At 37.3% G+C, this 25,194-nt stretch overlaps 1 protein-coding gene across 1 annotated transcript in view; it reads right to left on the bottom strand.

Moving 5' to 3' along the window:
• Positions 1–25,194, bottom strand: part of LOC140148709 (zinc finger CCCH domain-containing protein 14-like) — a 76,038-nt gene that overhangs the window by 36,850 nt on the left and 13,994 nt on the right. Inside the window, 5 exon segments of the mRNA XM_072170753.1 lie at positions 9,212–9,407; positions 10,099–10,297; positions 13,409–13,613; positions 14,505–14,623; positions 15,164–15,361. Of these exon segments, the coding sequence (XP_072026854.1) occupies positions 9,212–9,407; positions 10,099–10,297; positions 13,409–13,613; positions 14,505–14,623; positions 15,164–15,361 (917 nt within the window).

Genomic DNA, 25,194 nt, shown 5'->3' with positions numbered 1-25,194 from the left:
AATTAAAGAAAACAAAAACACCATTAAATCAATCAAAACATTGATATCGAGAATGTTTTTGTACACTACATGTATAGGATGTGGAAAAGTGCAACTTTTTCTGAAAGCATCATTTTTGAAAAGTGTCATTATTTTTGGCCAAAGCAAAGAGATATTTCTAAAAAAGAACTTTGGGAGGATAGGAAAATGATTCCTTTATTTTCAGGTTTTTAAATTTTTCAAATCAACGAAATGTATGTCAAGTTATACAAAGAAATGTTTGGTCATTTTAAGGGGGGAGTTATTTTTTGTGAACCCTTTATATGTGGGGGAGCCAAAAAATCTGAGAACATTCACAGAAATAAGAATAAAGTGATCATGAAAAGAAGCCACATGTTTCACTAGCTTACACCAACCCTGGCCTGCTTTAAAGCAGTTGTACCAAAGACAAGACAGATTAGTAGTTAAACAGTGCAACACCTTTTCTGATGGTCTTTATGTAATATAACATTAATTCAATTTCCTCAAGGTTGATTTCATTTGCAATATGGGTAATTCAGATCTACAACTCAATTTTCACAGGTGATCGTGCCAAATAAGCATGACCAGGTCTGCATCTGAAGTAAAGGTGCAATTTCTTTTGCATTTGATTGTTATTCATTTACATAAAAATTAGCCTGCCCTGGGAACTATGCAGCTAAACTTTGATGCGAGGCTACTAACAAACAAGAGTGGACCTCTGCATAACATTATTAATCTCAGCATGCACATTAATATTTTTGCAATTCGAAGGAAAATGGGCCAAAAACATGCAATTTTGTATGTTTTCTTTACAATTGCAATCATGCACAAAATTCAAAGACTTGGCACAAGTATTGCCACGCTTCAACACGTCTTGGATATAGATCGGTACCAGGCATTCACTGTTGACCGAGTGGTTTTAAAGGTCATTCGAGGTCAAAGGTCAAAATTTCAAACTTTGTCTGATCGGGCTCAAACATGGTGGGTGGAATCCTCGTTATGAGGGGAATATCATGTGGGCAATAAAATCAAGGTCAACTGTGGTCAAAGGTTATTTTCGGGCTAAATTTAAACTTCAACTGATTGGCCATAAACTTGGTGGGTGGAATCTTTCATATGAGGAGAACACAAAAATTAAATCGGGGTCTTCCGAGATCAGAGGTCATCCAGGGGCTAAATTTTAAACTTCACCCGATTGGGCTTAAACTTGGTGAAAATTCTCTATATCACGGGAGGATGAACAAAATCAAACTGAGGTCACTCAAGGTCAAAGGTCATATGGTGACAAACATAAAGTATGCCCAATTGGGCTTATGTGGTAAAAAGAATCCTCAATATGACAAGAACAGGTCAAAAAATAAAAAGGGTCATCAGGGGTCAAACAGTATCCCGAACAAATTCGACTCTGTATGTAGTCATCAAAACAAGTATATATCAAGTTTCTTGTTTTTAGTCCACATTTTACCCTAAGTTTCATCTTGTTGAAGTTGTTGGGAACCTTGGGCACAATTTCAATTTCAGGTCGATCAATTTTTAAAAAAATTAGCAAAAACTATTCCTGGAAAACTCGAAAAAGATACGATCAAACACTTCGTACATGGATGTACACTCACTTACTCTACAGTATGCTGTGCATGTACGAAAATACACAAGAAGAGCTATTGTTTATCGATATCACAGTGCCGTTGCTTATCGAAAAATCGACGAACCGGAAATTCACCTCGCCAGGTCAGCGACACGCATGAAAAAGTCGAATGACTGTTTAGACCAGGAAAAGTCGCACTAGCAACCACGACAAGGTCAAATTGAATTCGACTTAATGAACCTCAGGAGCATTGTTGAACGACTTTTGAACTCGACTTCGATCGTAATTGAACAACCTGAATTCGACTGAACTCGACTTCAAAAAAGTTGTTGTTGAAGTATGACTTTTCCCTAGTCTAAACGGGGTCTAAGAATCAGCTCAGTTTTTCCCATATGTAAGAGACCATATTGCAAAAAGCATACAATTATCAGTCAATTGTTATAATGAAAATACATACCAGGGTAGTGCAAGAATACAGAACTGATGCTGGCAACAAGCAGGATTGTTTGATTTAAATCATGCCGATTTAAATCATTGATTTAAATCACGATTTAAATCACTTGATTTTTTTTTAAATCACTGATTCAAATCAACTTTTTCCATTTTTTACCATTTTTGATAAATGTAAGTTAATGTCTTGCTTAAATTGTTTTACATTCTTAATGCTTCTACAACTTTTGGATACAATTAAAATACCCTTATGATGTCACTTTATCTATTGCTAAAAATTCAAGGTGCAGAATTCAACAGGTTTGTTCCCCATGATTTTACGAAATGTTTTCTTTGAAATTTTCACAATGTAAAAACATGTTTTGATTTTTTGTAAATACCTGGTAGGATTGTGCATGTGATTAGCATTCCCCTGGTAGTCTTTTAACTTTATCATGAGGTATAGCAGTTCTTGGAATAAATGTTTTTTTTATAAATCGATTTAAATTTAAAAAAATCTGATTTAAATCAACAACCCTGACAACAAGAGACCCTTACCACATTTGAATTGATATTGAAAACTTGGGCAGGTGTGTGTGGACTTGTAATACAGCACAGTGTGTTATTAAGCAAAATGGGCTGTAATTAGATTATTTCTTTGTCTGTTGTTTTGTTTTATTTTGATTTATATTCGTTTATATTTGTTTATATAGGTGACAAGCTGTACCATGGTACAAATAAACAAACCACTTATTCTGAAATTTTAAAGCGGTTTTGTACATAGAGGAACAAACATATTTACAACCGTTAGGTATGCCTTAATTAACCCCAATGCTAAAAGTGTTTTTCAGCTATTGGAAAGGAAAGAAGAAATGAAAGAAGATGAACAAATAAATTACTTGGCACCCCAGGATTCAACCCTTAGACCCATCAGGTGCCAAGCGCAAGAGCACTGACCAGTAGCCACAGGTCTTTCACTGGCCCGGCCAATGAAAGCGTGCATATATGACTTAGGCTGATTGCATCATGGCATCAAATGGGATGCATGCATGTGCAGTGATTTTGCTTTGTAAGATTTTAGAGGTAGGGTTTGTATGTAAAATGTGCAAAGTCTTAAAGGAAATCAAAGAATTTTTAAAAAAGAAAGAAAGCACAGTGATTTACAGTGCGCTACGCACAGGCACAACGCCTAGACGTTGATCCACAAGCCTCAGCACACTTTACAGGTTGTCGCTGACCACTACGGCCCACATCATTCCACAAACCATTTAACAGCATTTCAGGGACTTTGCTGCTTCAAGAGCGCACACACTAGACATTCCACAAATAACCTTCGCAATCAGGAAGTTTCGTCGGGGTTACAACGAGACAAATTAGCAGTGAGTTCCTTGTCCAGGGAACCGCCAGGGTTCGAACCCGTAACCTCTCACACCATAGTCGAACGCCTTATCGATTGAGCTAACTTGACTGCTGAAGTCAAGTTGTCTCCTTCATTCATTTAATGAAGGAGACAAAATATTTTACCCAACATGTGACACACTGTGCTCACTGCCATCACACATCTGAGGTGCCATAACTAGTTATTATTGAACAAGGAAAAACTCTTACTTAGTGTCAGTAATTTCAGCACAAGGGCATAATACACAAAAAAAAACCTGCCGTCATATATACTCATAACAATGGATAGTAGATTAGGCCTAACAACTTTTAATTAAGATGTTAATTGCTCATTATCCTAAGTAATAATTGAAATTGCCTAGGGAAATGATCCAGGCAAAATGACAATTATCAGTTTAATTAGTTTCGCTAATTAGACAACCAATTTTAAACACTGTAATTATTATGAGCATCAGTAGGTATGATTATTAAATTACTTTCTCTTGCATAATTGCACACTTGTCAATAACCCTTGATGGGATAATTAGTCCTTCGGAGATGATGCTTTCATAATGACAGGTTCTTTTATTAGTACAGGTTATCAAACCCTTATTTATTGCATCTATCAATCACACTTGGTTCAAATACAATACATGTACATTGATATCTGCAATCTCTGTAATCAAGATTTTTTTGGTGTCACACTCAAAATGGATGAGAATGACAGGAATTTACAATGGATGAAGGTTGGAATGGGAAAATCTTTTCATTTCATTTCAAGCATGATCTCAAGAAAAGCAATGATGAGAGAAAAAAATGTGAGAAATGTAAGCAACCAATTACTTGCTACACGACATTAAAGCAACACTCTGGCAATCACAACATTATGCCTTATATGTTAGAAAAAGCACAAATCACATGGTTTTATTTAAAACAAACTCATATTGACCATAAAAATGAATAAAAACAGCCGTCTCTTACCACACAATATTCAAAATTACCGGGCACCGAAATTGCCTGTGGCAATGACGTCCCAGTAACACAATGAAGGCTGACGACAATTGAGCACAAATAACCATGACATCATTGCCACAAACAATTTTGGCGTGGGAATTTTGAATATTGCATGTTGAGAGCCGGCTGTTTTTATTTGTTTTGATGATCAATATGAGTTTTGTTTAATAAAAACAAAACCTTTTCATGATGTGATACTGGTCCAGTGACGGAGTCTTGAGGTCTTGGTGTTGCGACCATGAGACCTATATATTTTCTCGAATAATAATATACTAGGATAAGCCACATGTTTGCGCAGTCAGTCACATACTCAATGTGCAATCATGCTTGTGTTGCATGACTTATGTAATAGATTGACTTGTGGAAGAGGTGATGCATATTTTTGCAGATCTGTATATAAAATCTAAATGGCGAAAAATGACGAAAATTCTGCTGTTTCTTTCCATTACTATCATAATTTGAAAACCCTAAGTAGATGAGGTATAAGCTCAATATGCTAGGAAAATATTCAAACTGATACCCCTATGTTGACATTCTCTAAATAAGCTGTATTTTTGCCACAAAGGGTCAGAATTAATGGCAGTTGATGTTCACCATCTTGGAAAAATTTGATGTACCAAGCTGCCCAACAACTGTCAATCAAAATACAGGATAAGTCTGTTTCACTATTGAAGTAGTATGCCCAACCTTGTTGTGCACACATACGTACATTTTAGGCTCAGCGTTACTATGTGTCAAGGTCTTAGGTAGGATTTGAAGGTTTGGATGTGTAAATTCAAATACCTGGGTGTGTAAATATTTGTGCATAATATAAAGATTTGTGCATGGGGGGGGGGGCACACGCCCTGGGTGCCACTTTATGGGGGACCAAATTGACCAATTTAGCATTGATTCTACACCCCTTCAAGCGATGAAAGTCAAACCATACCCATATACTTTTCCCTTCATTTAATTCCCTTTGCTATCAACTTTCACCCATATACTGAGAAACATGTACCAAATTAGAGTTGTCACGCATGACAAGGACAACACAACTGAATATACCAAAGTCCATGGAAAGTGATTTTGAGAATACTAAAAAAAATGTGTATCATTTTAATTCCTTCAATTAAGATTTACCTGGTCATTAGGGCAAGTTTTACTTGCAAATGAGTGGATTAAACTGTATTAGGTATGACGATTAGCATTTCAGGGACTTTGTGGGGTCATTTTATATGCCAGACTTGGGTTATTATTTGAATCACATACAAATACAACAATATTGAAATGGGACTAACAGGACACTCCAAGTGCATGATGTGCACAAATGCACTACTTTTTAATTGGTACCACATACTTCACAATAAATCTCTTTTTTCATACAATACAATACCTTGCTGGACTCATTATCTTATGAGGTAAAAATATTTTTAGCAAAGAAATCAGTCACAGATCTATACCATGCCTATTTTTCTTGCATAAAATGGGACCATGGGGAAAAAAATGGGATCACAAATTTTGTTGCTCTTTTAATTACATCAAACATGTACTTCATTTTCAAATGTATAGTTTACAGAAAACTTTTACAGATCCCAGAATTGGCAGATGTGACGATGACACCATTGACCCCAAATTTTATGGACACAGCCATAAATATAATGTGATATGAGACATTTCATTTTTCCATGAACTAGACTTAATGGTAACCTTCCATGTTGATACAAAACAAAACATAAAATTGGACTTTAAAAATAGCACCTTTTGAATTGCATAAATGAGATGTGACATGATAAATTTCACGTTGCCATGAACTAATAAACCTTAAAAAATGGTAGCCTTTCATAAATTTCATGTTTCCATGAATTGATAAACATTAAAAAATGGTAGCCTTTCATAAATTTCATGTTTCCATGAATTGATAAACCTTAAAAAATTGTAGCCTTTCATAAATTTCATGTTACCATGAATTGATAAACCTTAAAAAATGGTAACCTTTCATAAATTTTATGTTTCCATGAACTAATAAACCTTAAAAAATGATAACCTTTCTTCTTAAAACATATGATATAAAAAACACAAATGAGACGTGACATGAGTATATTTCAATTTAAGAAATTAAACCTTAAAAAATGGTAGCCTTTCATAAATTTCAGTTTTCCATGAACTATTAAAACTTAAACAAGGTTCTTGAACCACAAATGCTGACTACTTTTACCCAACAAGTTGACCTCAAATGACCTTTGACATCCTTATCTGAGCCTGAACTCCATTCCAACATTACATGGAAGTTCCCATATTAAAGCTATACAGGATGTCACAGAAAAAATTAACCTGGGGAATGAACTTGGACGAAGTCGAAAAATAGACATCAGAATCCAAAAATCTAAACATCAACGGTGTAGCCCATCTTATTCTGCATCTTAATTTTACTGGAATCGGTTTACTGATTGCGAAGAAATGAGCAATTACATAATGCATGCATCAATTCACTTCATTCCAAGTTTGAATGAAATCCTTTTCGTTCTTTTAATTAAGTTGCATTCAAATTTGAAAATCTTTGAAAATCTGCACGATATTGAATATGAAAGCTTGCATGTAAGATGATGCTCGGTACTTGTAAATATCTTTTTTCGTTAATGTTGATGTTGCATAAAGAATTATTGCATTATGGAATTCCAGTTGGCTTAAAATCTTTCTCACACACATTAATGTTTTTTAAATATTTCCAAAAAATTGTAATGCAAAGTTTAAATCTTTTTTAAAAAACTTCAACATTAATGTTGCATGGTATCAAAAATCACACATAAAGCTGTAAGCGCTCGATCATTGTCATTCTTGGCTCAAATGTTCTTTGGAAAGTTAAAATATTTATAACATATTTGCACAACCTAAAGTTGGGAGGTTTCCAATGTTGATTTCTCGGACAAACTTTTATTCATCTTCAGTGAAAGCATGAAAAACATAACACCATCGGATTATAAAATAGATAATGTGGACTAAATTTAATGAGATACACAAACTTTAGGAAGCCGTGAGCGAGCATGAAATTAAACTAGATGGACGGCGGTTCTCCGATGTCGCGGTTTTCGACGCACAGCATCGACCGAGATGCCTCCACCTAAGGGAGCGATTTAGCACAAAGTTTGATACAAAGTTTCGAGCCGCTAGGGCAGACTGAATTTGACCTGGCTCTAAATGTTGACTGTACCCAACAAGTTTCATGCCCATATGACCAAATTTATTAATTTGACCTGAGATGACCCCTGGGTGACCCCCGATGACCCCAACATGACCTTCCAAAAATTTGGCTCTAAATGTTGACTGTACCCACCAAGACAATAATTAGTCATTTGACCTCAGATGACCCCTGGATGACCTCTGATGACCCTGAAATGACCTTCCAAAAATTTGGCTCTAAATGTTGACTGTACCCACCAAGATTCAAGCCCATACGACCAAATTTATTAATTTGACCTGAGATGACCCCTGGGTGACCCTGGATGACCCCAAAATGACCTTCCAAAAATTTGGCTCTAAACGTTGCCTGTACCCACCAAGATTCAAGCCCATACGACCAAATTTATTAATTTGACCTGAGATGACCCCTGGGTGACCCTGGATGACCCCAAAATGACCTTCAAAAAATTTGGCTCTAAATGTTGACTGTACCCACCAAATTTCATGCCCATAAGACAATATTTAGTAATATGACCTCAGATGACCCCTGGGCGACCTCTGATGACCCTGAAATGACCTTCCAAAAATTTGGCTCTACATATTGACTGTACATAACAAGTTTCATCTAAATGTTATTGGCTCTAAATGTTGACTATACCCACCAAGTTTCATGCCCACACGACAGTTTTTAGTAATTTGACCTTAAATGACCTTTGACCTCAGTATATGACCCTGAACCCCACCAAAAAAAAGTAGCCAGAGTTTTTGACCATGACCCATCTATCCTGAAAATCTGAAGTCAATCGGCCCATCCATGCCCGGGATACAGCATCCGGACGGAAGCACAGACATTGCACAGACCTCGCGGTGGAGGCATAAAAAGTGCCTGTTGATCAGACTTGGAATGAACTGCATTGATGCGCGCATTGTGTAATCCTTAAATTCTTCGCAACCCGTCAACCAAATAAAATAAAATTTTCGTATGTGATGCACAATAAAATAGGCTATGCGCTACTTTTTTTTTTTTTATTCTGATGTCTATTTCTCGACTTATATTCAATTTTATTCACTCTGTAACTTTTTATGGGACACCATGTATGAATGATTGGTTGCAATCAGATTGGAACTGTTCATATAAGACCATTCTAAAATGCCTCATTATAACTGCTTACAAGTTGCAAACAAGTCGTTATCGTGAACCCATGTGATTAGTTATACAGTGGAATCGGGGACACAATTGCCAAGGCAAAAAGAGATGGGCACTTCCACCTGTGCGTATTGTTCTGGCAGAACCAGGCCCTTGCAACTCCTATACCAGCGCAATACAAAAAGGTGTGGACACCGTCGGCTTCCCCCGTGTATTATCCGCCGGTGCCATTATCACATGACTAAAGAAAAATGCTGCTGCCACCACAGAATTAGAGACAGAGAACCGGGACTCGACCGCCATCTTGATTGATAATGAATATATAATTAAAGAAAAATGCTGCTGCCACCAACGATAGCTAGCGATATAGGCTACGTAAACAGCGTATTTATATTATGTCACTGTCCTCACGTCGATGAACAGAGTTTCAAGTCCATCGCACTACGTGCTCTATTGTTCGTCCATGGCAGAACATTTACCTTCACAATCCATTCTGAACTTACCTTCTAGTTGCATCTGCTTAGTGAGTGCAACCTGCTCAGCATCGGCCACCATTGTCATTGATGCTGTGGGGCTAAGCACAGTTTGCGCTGTAGGACTCATCGGACTAGGGACATACACATACTCTGCTTGTTCCAGAACACTTGGCACTGTTGTAGGGATGAATTCATCTTGGTATGTAGTAGTCTGCACTACAGACTGAAATTATAACAAGCAAGAAGTATTAAAATGTGGTCAAGTCAATTACTTTAAGGGGGTGCTACACCCTGGCCAATTTTGTGCCTATTTTTGCATTTTTCTCACAAATTATAGCGCATTGGTGACAGGTAAGATATACATTATAGGGGCAAGGACTACAACTACTGCACTGGAAATTCAGCAACTCAAGGCAAGTAGTTATTGATTTATTGATCAAATATTGGGTTTCCCTCATTTTTGACTGTAACTCCACAACTGTTGTCTGTGCTGAAATAAATTTTCCAGTGCAGTAGTTGTAGTCCTTGGCCCTATAATATACATATCTTACTTGTCACCAATGCGCTATAATTTTTGAGAAAAATGCAAAAATAGGCACAAAATTGGGCAGGGGTGTAGTACCCCCTTAAAACATATGAAATTCTTCTTCCACAAATCTTGCTGTTAATTTAATGAATGAAGAACATAAAATGACAGCTCAATGATGAAACAATCCATTGTGGGTATTGTGAAAACTCTAAAACATTTTGCTCTGGGAACAGTGTTCATATTTGAATGCATCTATCTGGATATAGCATTCTTCTTTTGTACATGTAAATTCACTTCAATTAGCACACACACACAAAATTAGATTCTGCAAATCACGAACGCATCAACAAATTAAAGATGAAGGGGGAAGACTGAGTTACCATACCTGTACATAGTCTGCCTCAATATAAGGGTGCGTTGCTATGGTGGCGCTGTTATCAATTGTTCTTGTTATGTCCATGCGAGGTGCTATTCGTGCTGCTGCCTTGGTTTTTGGTTTCTTGTTTTTGCCTGGTTTCGGCGGAGGGCCATCTAGAGTCACAATAAACTTAGGACTGACTGGGCGTGGTGGTATGGGCTTTTCCCTGTAAGAACAATGGTCAATTGATGAAGAAGAAAAAGTGGAAAGATGTTCTACCCAAACCCTCCATAATAACATGTATCTAATTGGAAATATCCTAATGTTTGGTTGTTCTCGACTCATAAACTACAGAGCCTGCTGATCTGGTGTAGAATTTGAATTTCTTTACATTAACAGACCTGCCAATCTACCGAAGTCAGAAAGAGGGACATTGAGGCCAAAACCTTGTAATGTACACAAACCAGGTACCGACAAATTCAAAGACTTGAGGTGTGTAATACTTTCAGAATTCAGAGAAGGTTTTGCAGGTCTCAATTTATCACAATAGACTAAAGAGAATACTATAACAAAATTTTAAAGTGAAATTAGCATCATTTTCTGCTGTTCTACATTTAAATTTGCCATCACTGAAATTTTCAGAAAACAGGACTGTCCCTCATTTTCACTTTGGTAAACCTCAAAATGAGGGAGAGCTGGCAGGTCTGCATTAATTTGCACAAGTAACTTTTTGCCAAGGGCACAAATTTTTGTTCCTTTTAAGGTAAAGGTAGGTACAGTCATGCCGGAGCTGTGCTCACATGCCAAAGTGCCCATCTCTCTTTCCTTTAAAACATCATTATACCATTGTAGTTCATTTATGTTTTCCTGTGCAGTGGCGTAGCCAGTGGGGGAGGCAGGTCCCCCCCTCATCATGGCCGTCGGTTCATGTAAGGCCGTCGGTAGACGGAAGGTGTTGGTGAAAAAAAAAAATTGGGTTAACAATAGGCTATTATTTACCCAGGGTGAGAGAAAAAAAAGGGGAGAATTATCAAAAAAATGATGAAAAATTGTGAATGAAATTGAATTTTACATAAAAATTGTGTGTTTTTATGTTGGTATTGCCTATTATCCTTTTTTCTTTTTTTTTTACTCTTCAGTTTTTCAAACCATGCAAAAAAAAGTTGGGTCAACAAATCACAACTTCCGTCAGCAAAAAATATTTCTGTCGGTACATTTACAAGTTGTGCCCCCTCGGTTCAAAAATCCTGGCTACGCCACTGTTCCTGTGTCATGTTTGTATCACCACTAGTCACATACTCTTCTTGGTATTTGCTCTCAACTGTTTTTAAAAGCTCCATGAATTTCTTTTTTTAAACATCATGATGCCATTACAGTTGATTTATGATTTCCAATGTCATGTTTGTATCACCACTGGTCACGTACTCTTCTTGGTATTTGCTATCAACTGTTTTTAAAAGCTCCATGAATTTCTTTTTTTAAACATCATTACACCATTGTAGTTCATATGTTTTCCTGTGTCATGTTTGTATCACCACTGGTCACGTACTCTTCTTGGTATTTGCTCTCAAATATTTTTTAAAAGCTCCAAGAATTTCTTTTTTTAAACATCATTACGTCATTGTAGTTCATATGTTTTCCTGTGTCATGTTTGTATCACCACTGGTCACGTACTCTTCTTGGTATTTGCTCTCAAATATTTTTTAAAAGCTCCAAGAATTTCTTTTTTTAAACATCATTACGTCATTGTAGTTCATATGTTTTCCTGTGTCATGTTTGTATCACCACTGGTCACGTACTCTTCTTGGTATTTGCTCTCAAATATTTTTGAATAGCTCCCAAGAATTTCTTTTTTTAAACATCATGATGCCATTGTAGTGTATTTATGTTTTCCTGTGTCATGTTTGTATTACCACTGGTCACGTACTCTTCTTGGTATTTGTTATCAACTAATGTTTAAGATCTCCATGAATTTCTTTTTTTAAACATCATGACACCATTGCATTTGATTTGTTTTCCTGTGTCATGTTTGTATCACCGCCCCTTCCTGGTATTTGCTATCAATCTACCACTTTATCGCAATTCTAAATGAGTTCATATTCATTGAGGCTTCCTTTTTCTTTCCTTTCATTTGTGTTCTTCTTTCTTTCATTCTTTCACTGTCTCCAAATTGTTTTATGTTTAATTATTAATCAATTAATATAAATTCTATAAATTCATTCATAAAACTGCATACATGAAGCTTAATTTTCACAGATTCAAATTATAGGTTTCTCATAAATGCAAAACATACATATTACACTGATCCAAAGTGAAGTTTGTACACACAATCACTCAAAACGTTTGTTGCATAAAATCTTTTACATGTTATATGTTTCATACATATATTCTAAACATTTCATTGGTTAGTTACCTTTCAATATTTTTACCATCAGTTTTGACCATGTGCAACACATTTATAACCCTTTCTGCACAGCCCTCGAATTAAGGATCTGAAGGGGCAAGAATTGGCTTGGATTGCCTTGGATTTTCACTGAAAAGTTAAGGCAACACTGCAGTTTGTAATATTTCATGAGGGCATCATGGCAACTGTTGAAAATTTGAGAAGGGCACCAAGGCAATTTCTCAAAAGTGAAGTTCCCACACACAAACATAGATAGATGATTTAATTATGAAGGGGCAGGGCTGGGGCACCAACGGCAACTCATTAGAGGGCACGGCAAGTAACTGCCTTGGGTAAAGGACATATTTTGAGGGCATTACGGTAGTGGGGATGGGCACCCACGGCAAAATGCCGTGGGTGCCATGGGTTAATTCAAGGGCTGTTTCTGCATAAGTCTGTGGAACATAATTGCTTGCTTTAGATGCATGACACTTGAAAAGTATGGTCGCTCAATAGCAAAAATATTTGCCTCAGTGACTGTGTAGCGACTTCTTTGTTTGTTAGCTCCCAGAGGCCTCAACAGGGTCCTGAGCTATGGTCAGTCAGGAACCCTAACAAAGCAAGACTGCTTCCAAGTTCAACTTGTGCTTGCATTAGGTTTAGACTAATTATGTAAACGATTGGAAATATGAATTATGCTACATCGTGTTGTGACTTGACACTGATCATGAAATATACTTGACAAGATATTAATTATTTAATGAACAAGTCATATAAAACAAATATTTACTTAAATTAAAGGAATATAATCAAGATGGAATGTTCATTCACTCGCTGTACACATTCAAGAAATGGCAAAAATTCATCTTTCAACTTGTGATTATATTTCAATACAGAGACAATTAATATTTGTATGTACTAAAACGGTTTCTCAAACTTCATTTCCCAACACACCTTTTTACTACAACATGCTTATCAGCAGTAATGACAGGCTTTGATTCCATTACCATCATCACATCTGACTCAGGACTACTTGAACTGTATGCCATTTTCTGATCCATGACTTCAACAGCCCTACTGGGTAGGTTAGTGTGCCCTCGTTTGGCCAGATCTTCTACAAAAATATGACGCGAGTCTATGGTGGATTCCATATCTTCTTCTACAGGAAGCAAAGATAAAATAAAAACATGTTATAATGTAGTTATTATTCATCATGGGGAATGAAACTAGAACATTGTTGTCAAAGTGCTTTGTCAACTACGACCAACTGTTACAAAGCAAGTGAATTCAGCTTTTGTAAGGTGTGCAACAAATAGATATATATTAACATTAGTTAACTACATTTTAGACTCAACCCAATGTTCATTTCTTTTCAATTCAAAAGTTATGAATATATTTAAAATGCACTTTTTCCAAATACATTTTTAAAAGTCTGCCTTCTGTTAATATGAGGCTAATGGTAGAAGTGTTTTACATACCACAAATCTAAGATATGTAACAAAGTGCACCCTATAATGTTTTATTTTGACTCCATATCATGTTTGTTCCCATACATAACTACTTCAATTCCCAAAGTCAGCTTCAAAAGACACAGTCCTTTTTTATCATTTGCATAAGAATCAAATTTTCATGTTTATTTTCAGCCCTAAGAAGTAGTGGATCTTAAGCATGTTGCACACAGAAGAACACAGACAGACAGTCACATGGCCAGGCAGACAGACAGACAGACCAGGGTTCCCACACCTTGAAGCCTTTAAAATTCAAGGACTTTTAAGGTCCATAAGTATGATTTTCAAGGACTTGCCACAACACAAAAATCATGATGCGGCTCTCCATGCAGCATGTATTAACGAAAGTGACAGCTTGTCTCCACTTCCCAAATTTTGTCAAAATTATACTTTAGGTACAATTCCAATTTTCAAGGACATTGTGCACATTTCCAGGATTTCCAAGGCCTTGAAAAGGTGTTTTCAAATTCAAGGACTTTCAAGGACTGTGAAAACCCTGACAGACATGCACACATACAATTCCCCCACACAAATGTCCATACCTTGTTCTTCATCATCTGCATAATACTCCTCTACTTGGACTTGCTGTGGATCACTTGTTTCCACTGTCATAAACTCTTGAGTGTCATAGTCTCTCTCAGCTACCTCCCGTAAACGAGACCTAGTAATGGGGAGTTTTAACTAATAATATCATCCACGATCTTTAACATACTATAACTTATGCTAGCTTGAATTTGACACCCTACTTTAAAAATCCAATGTATATTTTTGAAACTATGATACAAACATTCTACAACTTGAAAACAACTCATGTTACAGATATCTCTGCCTTATCAGTTGAGGTCATAATATGTTATAGCTGAAGTGGTTTGCTGAGCATTGTGATCTGACTATTGCCATTAGAGCTACATCAGAATTTTGAATTAATCCTACCTTAAAGCCATGCCATCTTTAGGGATATCTGCCTTAGCAGTGAGGTCATACTATACATTGCAATGGCTACAGGGGGTTGTTGCTCTGCCATGGCTGATGACATTATGTCTATGGGGAAACAGAACTGAAGCTGGACTGAATAACCTTAAAACCAAACATTTCTGCCTTTAGCAGATAGGATACATTGCAATGGCTAGACTGACATCATTATGTCTATGGGGAAATCTAACAAACTGTAACTATTATTTGAACCAGGAGTTTAATCTACCTTGAAACCAGGCCTGTTTTAGGCACCTCTGCCTTAGCAGCTGTGGTCCTGGAATATAATGTCATAGTTGCTGGAGTCTGTTGCTGTATTCTGCTTGGTGCCATGGTTGTGACTGGCCTGGCAGATATTGTAGATTCATTGGCCTCATTAACAGCTCGAACTAGGAGGGTTTTGTTTCCACCACCAGCACCAGTTGTTCTGGATAAGTAAATGAGGTAAACAAGCAGAGACTTAAGGGGGTACTACACCCCTGGCCAATTTTGTGTGTATTTTGCATTTTTCACAAAATTATAGCGCATTGGTGACAAGTAAGATATGTATATTATAGGGGCAAGGACTACAACTACTGTACTGAAAATTCAGCAACTCAAGGCAAGTAGTTACTGATTTATTGATCAAATATTGGTTTTCCCTCATTTTTGACTGTAACTCCACAAAGTGTTGTCTGTGCGAAATAAAATTTCCAGTGCAGTAGTTGTAGTCCTTGCCCCTATAATATACATATCTTACTTGTCACCAATGCGCTATAATTTTTGAGAAAAAATAGGCACAAAATTGGGCAGGGGTGTAGTACCCCCTTAAGGGTGGTCTTAACCCTGGAATTATGGAAACTTTCGGCTTCATAACTGCTAAATTATTAGTCTAAAGAATATAAAAGTATAAATTTTAGACTGGAAATGACTTGCTGAATTCATCTGTGAGGTCCAATTTGGGCCAAAATGCTCATTTTTGGAGAAAATCCCAAAATACCGGTTTTTTTGGGCCAAATTTTTTCGTGCAACTTAACGAAAAAAAAATTGTTTGGCCAAAAAAATTTTTTATTAATTTTTAAAAACTAGATAAAAATATCTAGGGACAGTTTTTTTATTTTTTTGAATTTTGACCAACTTTGAGAAATTTGCACCCAAAATGGTCAAAAATGCAAAATTTTCAAAAAACCATAAAAAGCCTGATTTTAAGCCCAAATTTCAAATATTTTTGGTGAAGTTGGACAAAATTCAAAAAATGAAAAAGCGGTCCCTAGATATTTTATCTAGTTTTTAAAATTAATAAAAAAAATGTTGGCCAAACAATTTTTTTGTTACGTTGCACGAAAAAATTTGGGCCAAAAACCCCGTTTTCTCCAAAAATGAGCATTTTGGCCCAAATTGGACCTCACATGTATACTTTTATATTCTTTAGACTAATAATTAAGCAGTTATGAGGCCCGAAAGTTTTCATAATTCCAGGGTTCAGACCAACCTTAATAAGTCATGTGTTATTCTTCATTTGTGAAGATAATCATTAATCCAGTATGTAAATGATACGGATATTTGAACTATATTATGAGCAACCGGGCTTATTTTTAAGAGTGGGAAATGGTCACATCTAGGCCTGGCATTTTCGGGTAATTTTGTACCCGGGTACCCGCCGCATTTTTCGGGCGGGTAACAGGGTAAAAAAAAATAAAAAAAAAAAGACCTAAATGCCAGGATCATTCATGGTTGACCTGAAAAAAAAAAAAAAAAAAAAATTCAAGATATTTTGTATTTTTAATATGAAAATCGATACTTTGTATTCATGTCATACTCTATTAATGATTTCAAAATGCATTCAAATTCAATGCATTTTTTTTTTTTTTTAATTATGGGTACCGGGGAGGGTATTTCCTACCGGGTAATGTAATCTCGAGGCGGTACCCGTTTACCCGACCGAAAATGCCAACCTTAGTCACATCCAATCCTGTATGCATCATTAGCCCTAATGATCTTCTGTAAGTTCATGTGAAACGGATGTTGTTGTATCACAGATCACACTTGAGTTTAACTTGAGAGGATATAGGCCCCCGCCAAGATATGACATAGGCCACCCCACACACCCCTATTGAGTTAAGGTTCATCCCATTTCACATAAATCCAAAATCGAGTCTTTGACTCCTCATGCATCCCAGATTTGATGTGAACATTTTTCACTCATAAAAGTAAGACCAGTTGCTCAAAGTATGGTTCAAATGAATTACCGTAATGGTCCGAGTATAGTCCCATGTTCGAGTATAATCCCACCCCCCATTTTTCGAAAAATTTCAGAAATTGTAAAAAAATTTTTTTTTTTTTTTTTTTTTTTTTTTTTTTTTTATTTTTTTCCGGTTTTGGAGTGTCCCTGGATGGACCTAGACCTAGATGCTAGGTTGACCTAAAAAAAAAAAAAAAAAAAAAAAATTTCAAGATATTTTGTATTTTTAATATGAAAATTGATACTTTGTTTTCATGTCATACTCTATTAATGATTTCAAAATGCATTCAAATTCATTTTTTTTTTTTGAAATTGAGTATAATCCCACCCCCAATTGTGAAAAATTTTCACATAAAAAAGCGGTGGGACTATACTCGGACCAATCTGATAATAGATACAGTTGTAGCTGCTGTTATATGCTTGTAGATACATGTAATGCATTTTACTTTAAAAGCAGACAGATTCCAAAACATTCATCTTTCAAGTAAAAAAGACAGTATAATTGTTTCAAATTTGCAGAAACTACTGACTTAGGAGGACAAACTTGCATAATGTTGCAGCTATTCTTCTTCTTCTTGCACAGCCGCCATCGGCGCTGTGCATTCTTTTTACCGCGTTCTTCTTCTTTCTTCTTCTTGCACATCCGCCATCGGCGATGTGCATTCTTTTTACCGCGTTCTTCTTCTTAAGTTAGGCGTGCAGCCTAACTTATTTCTTTCTTGTGCTTTCTTTCTTTAAGTTAGGCGTGCAGCCTAACTTATTTTTTTCTTGCTGTTTATGTCAGGCGGATATATCCGCCTGATATACTGTGAAGCTCTCAAATCTTCTTTCTTTCTTTCTTTCTTCTTTAGTAGAACCAAAAATTGCTACTAGTGCCAGACGCTTGCACCAATTTTGACCAAACTTGGCCACAAGAAGCACTGACCCAAGCTTAATGTAACTTCTACACGGATAGGGGTCAAAGGTCACATAAGGGTTATTAGGGGTCATTTTGTGAAAATCTTAAAAATGCTACTGCTCCTTTAAATTACATGCTATGACCACCAAACATGGTCAGCAAGAACCACTGGCCCAAGCTTCAAATAAGTTGTACCACAGATTGGGGTCAAAGTTCATGTAAGGCTTGATAGGGGTCATTTTGTGAAAATATTTGTGTGAAATGTAATGAAGCAGCTATCATTAGTGGCAGCAATTTGTTAGATAACTTAGGCAGGGAGACAGCTTGTCTGCTGTTTTGATAACGAGAGATAAGCATAGTAAATATTTTGAAAGTCAACATATTAAATCTTAACCACAGTCTAGACCAAACTGAACATGTCAAAGATTGTCTAGTGTAGGGGCAGTGGTGTGGTTTTGGGAAGATAGCTGACAGTGGATCTCACATAAGATTTTCTTTCTCTTTTTTTTTTTTTGGGGGGGGGCTATTTGCTATATGGACCAAGTAATAGGCACGGGGAACTGTGTTAGGAATGCACTTTTGCTTGGTTATATGGGAAAGTGCGGAAGGGCAGCATGGGTAGGGGAGGAGGGGGGTGTCAGGTCAAATTCAAAGTTAATCCGATGGGGCTGTAACTCCGAGAAAATGATCAATGACAATTGAGAAATATGAAATTGCAAAGGTCATCCGAGGTCAAAGGTCAGGTCAAATTTGAAGTTCCTCCAATTGGCCTGTAACTCAGGGAAAACAATCCCTGACTTAAGGAGTGTAAATCCATAAAGGTCATCTGAGGTCAAAGGTCAGGTCAAATTTTAAGTTGCTCCGATTGAGCTGCAACTCAGGAAAAATGATCCTCGACACTTCAGGAGTGTAAAACCGGAAAGTTCATCCGAGGTCAAAGGTCAGGTCAAATATTAAGTTGCTCCAAACAGCCTGTGACTCAGGGAAAACAATCCCTGACACTGGAGGAGTATAAAACCGTAAAGGTCATCAGAGGTCAAAGATCAGGTCAAATTTAAAGTTGCTCCGATTGAGCTGCAACTCAGGACAAATGATCCCCGACATTTCAGGAGTATAAAACCGCAAAGGTCATCCAAGGTTAAAGGTCAGGTCAAATTTAAAGTTACTCCGATCAGCCTGTAACTCCGGGAACACAATCCCTAATACCTCAGGAGTATAAAACCGCAAAGGTCATCCGAGGTCGAAGGTCAGGTCAAATTTAAAATTGCTCCAATCGAGCTGTAATTTGCAGAAAATGATTTTTGACACTTGGGGAGTATAGCATGAGTTTACCCGAGGTCTAAGGTCAACGATGCTAATCAGAATCAATCACCGCCTGACATTCGTGGCTCGTGAGCCACAGTAGCTCTAGTTGTTTCTTTCTTTCTTTCTTTCTTTCTCACAATTGACTACTAGTGCTACATCCGTGATCGGATGTGGACCAAACGCATAGCCAAGCCGTATTGGGTAAGTGGCTACAAAAGTCTTAAAAAGTTTTAATATCGGAGGTCATCCAGGGGGTCACAGGGGTCAAAATGGTCATTTTTGCCTCATATGTGCCGCACCCCCATTATAATTAGGGGCAAAACATGGAGACATCTAGTCTAGTGTTTTGATAAACAAGAGATAACCACAGGCAATGGTTCTGCTGTCTGTGCTTCAAAACGTGTAAAATTTCGGTCTGGATTCGTCTAGTGCCAGGTGGTGAGTGCCGTGCATTCTCTAAATTCAGTAAATTTCCATCGTCAACCGTGTGGAAAATGTCATACGGCCGGGCGGTTTCACAAGTTGCCGGCTCTATCATACCAGTCGCTGCCTGGCTATTGCAGCTGCAATCCATACATCCAAACCTCTAAATTTTGGCTATTCCAACTGCAATCCATACACCCTTCATGCAAGACATGACTGGAATCGTCCACACAGGGAGTGAATATTACAAACGGAGTCACCCATTGAGGTAGGCCCATTCGAAATTCACACGCCCTGTGTGGGAGATAAAGATAATGTCTTCCGGAGGGGTTGTATGAATTTCAACTGGAACAGCCCAGTTGGGGTGTATGAAACCCCAAGTGGGCGATTCACACGAAACAAACTGAGGTATGTTCAGATGCCAATTTTGTTACATATCTTGAGTGTAACTTGTGATGTGATGCCTGTATGCTAGATATAAACAGCTACATCATTTCCACTGATGGCTATAGGGTGTGGGGGGTGTGGGGGTGTGTGTGGGGTGATATCTTGGCTAAAACTACATCACGCCTTCCCATGATGCATTTATGAAAATCAATAATCCCACTATATAGTTTCTACAGATGACGCAATAATGGTGAATAAGGGGGTGAGGGGTAAGTAAAATGTTGAAATATGACCGCATTAAACCACAAAGGTCATGTGAGGTCAAAGGTCAGGTCAAATTTAAAGTTGCTCGGGGTGGGCAGTAACTCGGGGAACATGACCCCTGACACTATGGGAGTATAAAACCACAAAGGTCATGTGAGGTCAAAGGTCAGGTGAAAGGTGAACGTGGTCCAATTGGGCTGTAAGTCGGGGGAAATGATCCCTGACACCGGGAGGATAAAGCCACAAAGGTCAAGTGAGGTCAAAGGTCAGGTCAAATTTGAAGTTGCTCCAATTAGGCTGTAAGTCGGGGAAAATGATCCCTGACACTTTGGGAGAATAAAACCACAAAGGTCATGTGAGGTCAAAGGTCAGGTCAAATTTGAAGTTGCTCCAATGAGGCTGTAAGTCGGGCAAAATGATCCCTGACACTTTGGGAGTATAAAACCACAAAGGTCAAGTGAGGTCAAAGGTCAGGTCAATTTTGAAGTTGCTCCAATTAGGCTGTAAGTCGGGAAAATGATCCCTGACACTTTGGGAGTATAAAACCACAAAGGTCATGTGAGGTCAAAGGTCAGGTCAAATTTGAAGTTGCTCCAATGAGGCTGTAAGTCGGGGAAAATGATCCCTGACACTTTGGGAGTATAAAACCACAAAGGTCAAGTGAGGTCAAAGGTCAGGTCAATTTTGAAGTTGCTCCAATTAGGCTGTAAGTCGGGGAAAATGATCCCTGACACTTTGGGAGTATAAAACCACAAAGGTCAAGTGAGGTCAAAGGTCAGGTCAATTTTGAAGTTGCTCCAATTAGGCTGTAAGTCGGGGAAAATGATCCCTGACACTTTGGGAGTATAAAACCACAAAGGTCAAGTGAGGTCAAAGGTCAGGTCAATTTTGAAGTTGCTCCAATTAGGCTGTAAGTCGGGGAAAATGATCCCTGACACTTTGGGAGTATAAAACCACAAAGGTCATGTGAGGTCAAAGGTCAGGTCAAATTTGAAGTTGCTCCAATTAGGCTGTAAGTCGGGGAAAATGATCCCTGACACTTTGGGAGTATAAAACCACACAGGTCATGTGAGGTCAAAGGTCAGGTCAAATTACAAGTTGCTCCGATTGGGCTGTAACTCGGGGACAATGATCCCTGACACTTGGGGAGTATAAAACCGCAAAGGTCAAGTGAGGTCAAATTTGAAGTTGCTCCAATTAGGCTGTAAGTCGGGGAAAATGATCCCTGACACTTGGGGAGTATAAAACCACAAAGGTCATGTGAGGTCAAAGGTCAGGTCAAATTTAAAGTTGCTCTGATTGGGCTGCAATTCGGGGAAAATAATCCCTGACACTTGAGAAGTATGAAACTGGAAAGGTCATCCAAGTTCAAAGGTCAGGTCAAATTTAAAGTTGCTCCGATCAGGCTGCAACTTGCGATAAATGATCCCTAACACTTGGGGAATGTAAAACCGAAAAGGTCATCCGAGGTCAAATTTAACGTTGCTCAGAATATGAAACCGAACAGGTCAACCGAAGACAAAGGTCGGGTCAAATTTAACGTTGCACAGTATTGCTGCGTGATGATGTCATCACAGTCATACGCCTAACTTACCTCGTGCCCTTGCAAAGGGCACAGTTATCTAGTTCTTTCTTTCTTTCTTTCTTCTTTCTCACAATTTGCTTCTTCTGCCACATCCTTGATCGGATTTCGACCAAACTCGGTCACAAGCAGTATTGGGTAGCTGGCTACAAAAAGTTATATGTTGTTTAACGTCATAGGTAAGCGAAGAGGTCACAGAAGTCAAAAAAGGTCATTTTAACCGAAAATGCTCGATTGAGCTGAAATTTAAATGCAATGATCCTTATGACATTCTAAACATGTTTCAAATATTTTAAAATTTATTTAATATCATTAAGGGGCCCATAAAGGGGTCAAAGGTCAAGTTTATCAAAATGCTCCAATTGAGCTGAAATTTAAATGCAATGATCCTTATGACATTTGAAACATTTAAAAAATATTTTAAAATTCATTTAAGGTCATTAAGGGGTCATAAAGGGGTCAAAGGTCAAGTTTTTAAAATGCTCCAATTGAGCGGAAATGTAAATGCAATGGTCCTTATGACATTCTTAACATTTTAAAAACATTTTAAAATGCATTTAAGGTCATTAAGGGGTCATAAAGGGGTCAAAGGTCAAGTGTTCCAAAATGCTCCAATTGAGCTGATGAGCTGAAATTTAAATGCAAGGATCCTTATGACATTCTAAACATGTTTCAAATATTTTAAAATTTATTTAATATCATTAAGGGGCCCATAAAGGGGTCAAAGGTCAAGTTTATCAAAATGCTCCAATTGAGCTGAAATTTAAATGCAATGATTATTATGAAATTAAAAAAATATAAAAAATATTTTAAAATTCATTTAAGGTCATTAAGGGGTCATAAAGGGGTCAAAGGTCAAGTTTTTAAAAATGCTCCAATTGAGCTGAAATTTCAATGCAATGGTCCTTATGACATTCTTAACATTTTAAAAACATTTTAAAATGCATTTAAGGTCATTAAGGGGTCATAAAGGGGTCAAAGGTCAAGTGTTCCAAAATGCTCCAATTGAGCTGAAATTTGAATGCAATGATCCTTATGACATTCTAAACATGTTGAAAATATTTTAAAATTCATTTAAGGTCATTAAGGGGCAATAAAGGGGTCAAAGGTCAAGTTTTCAAAATGCTTCAATTGAGCTGAAATTTAAATGCAATGATCCTTATGACATTCTTAAGATGTTTTAAATATTTTAAAATTCATTTAAGGTCATTAAGGGGACATACAGAGGTCAAAGGTCAAGTTAATACTATCCAGCACAGTGTTGCTGCTTGATCAGATCGTCACAGTCATCCGCCTAACTTACCTTGTGCCCTTGCAAAGGGCACAGTTGCTCTAGTTCTTCTTTCTTTCTTCTGTCAACACTATGATCAGCCATCGTAGCCACATGCTTTCAGGCATGTTGACCATACTTGGTCAGTATAACCGTTTGGTGGTGCCACAGATGTCACATGATCAACTTCCGGTCAAATGTCATCCACTTCCGGTCAATGGCCAAAACTTGGATTTTCACTAAAAATGCTACTCCTCCCACATATTACATAGCACCGTGGCGTCACTTACACACATGCATCATCTATAGCCACTGTCTAAAAGTTATACCACAAAATTGGAATCAAAGGTCATTAAGGGGTCACTTCGGTAAAAGTCTGAAAAATTTGTAAAAATATTCAAAAAAATCACTGTCTTTACAAATTACATAGCAGAGGTCGCCATTAGCACACATGCATCGCTACTAGCCAGGGTCTTTAGGATGTCTACAGTTTTGGGGTCAAAGGTCATTAAGGGGTTACTTCGGTCAAAACCAAAATTATCAAAAATGTTTAAAAAATTTTATCTCAAAATGTAAACAGACCAGAGTAATATAATCATCATACGTGAATCAGTGTTACTTGATGTATGCATGGTATTTTTATTTTGGGGTCAAAGGTCATTAAGGGGTCACTTCCTGTTTTAGCTAAATAACTTTAAGAATTTTTATCTCGACAACTAAACATAGTAGAATTTTTTAATTAAAATTTGGAACAATGCATTTTGTCGGTGTACATAAGGTTTTTTTTTCATTGAAGTCAAAAGTCATTAAGGGGGTCAAAAGGTCAATCATAAATTTTTTTAAAATCAAAATCCACGATAAGTTCCGATTAAGCTGAAATTCACCAGGAATATTCCTTATGACATCCTAAGCACTATGTTATATTTTTGCGGGGTCAAAGGTAATTAAAGGATCACTTCCGGTTCTCACAGATTAAGGGGTCATTTTTTTATTTTGCATCAGCCCCCCCCCCTAAAATACCTGGCGGTTGTGCATGCTCGCGGTCGCAGGCGACCGCAACCATATCTAGTTCTTCTTTCTGTCAACATCATGTCAACATCATTAAATCAGCCATCGTAGCCACATGCTTTCAGCCATGTTGATCATAGTTGGTCACTAGGACTATTGGGTGGTGCCACAGATGTCACATGATCAACTTCCGATCAAATGTCATCCACTTCCGGTCAGTGGCCAAAACCGTGATTTTCACTAAAATGCTACTCCTCCCACATATAACATAGCATCGTGACGTCACTTGCACACATACATCACCTATAGCCAGTGTCTAAAAGTCCTTCACAGAATTGGGATCAAAGGTCATTAAGGGGTCACTTCGGTAAAAGTCTGAAAAATTTGTAAAAAATATTCAAAAAATCACTGTCTTTACATATTACATAGCAGAAAGTCGCCATTAGCACACATGCATCGCTACTAGCTAGGGTCTTTAGGATGCCTACAGTTTTGGGGTCAAAGGTCATTAAGGGGTTCAAATTCAATGCATTTTGAAATCATTAATAGAGTATGACATGAATACAAATTATCAATTTTCATATTAAAAATACAAAATATCTTGAATTTTTTTTTTTTTTTTTTTTTTTAGGTCAACCATGAATGATCCTAGCATCTAGGTCTAGGTCCAGGGACACTCCAAAACCGGAAAAAAATAAACTTAAAAAAAATTTAAAAAAAAAATTTTTTTTTTTTTTTTTTTGAAATTGAGTATAATCCCACCCCCAATTGTGAAAAATTTTCACATAAAAAACGGGTGGGACTATACTCGGACCAATACGGTAATAGATACAGTTGTAGCTGCTGTTATATGCTTGTAGATACATGTAATGCATTTTACTTTAAAAGCAGACAGATTCCAA

The sequence above is a fragment of the Amphiura filiformis genome, chromosome 1 (assembly GCF_039555335.1).
Source record: "Amphiura filiformis chromosome 1, Afil_fr2py, whole genome shotgun sequence".
NCBI classification, from domain to species: domain Eukaryota; kingdom Metazoa; phylum Echinodermata; class Ophiuroidea; order Amphilepidida; family Amphiuridae; genus Amphiura; species Amphiura filiformis.
This window is presented reverse-complemented; position numbering and strand designations above follow the sequence as displayed.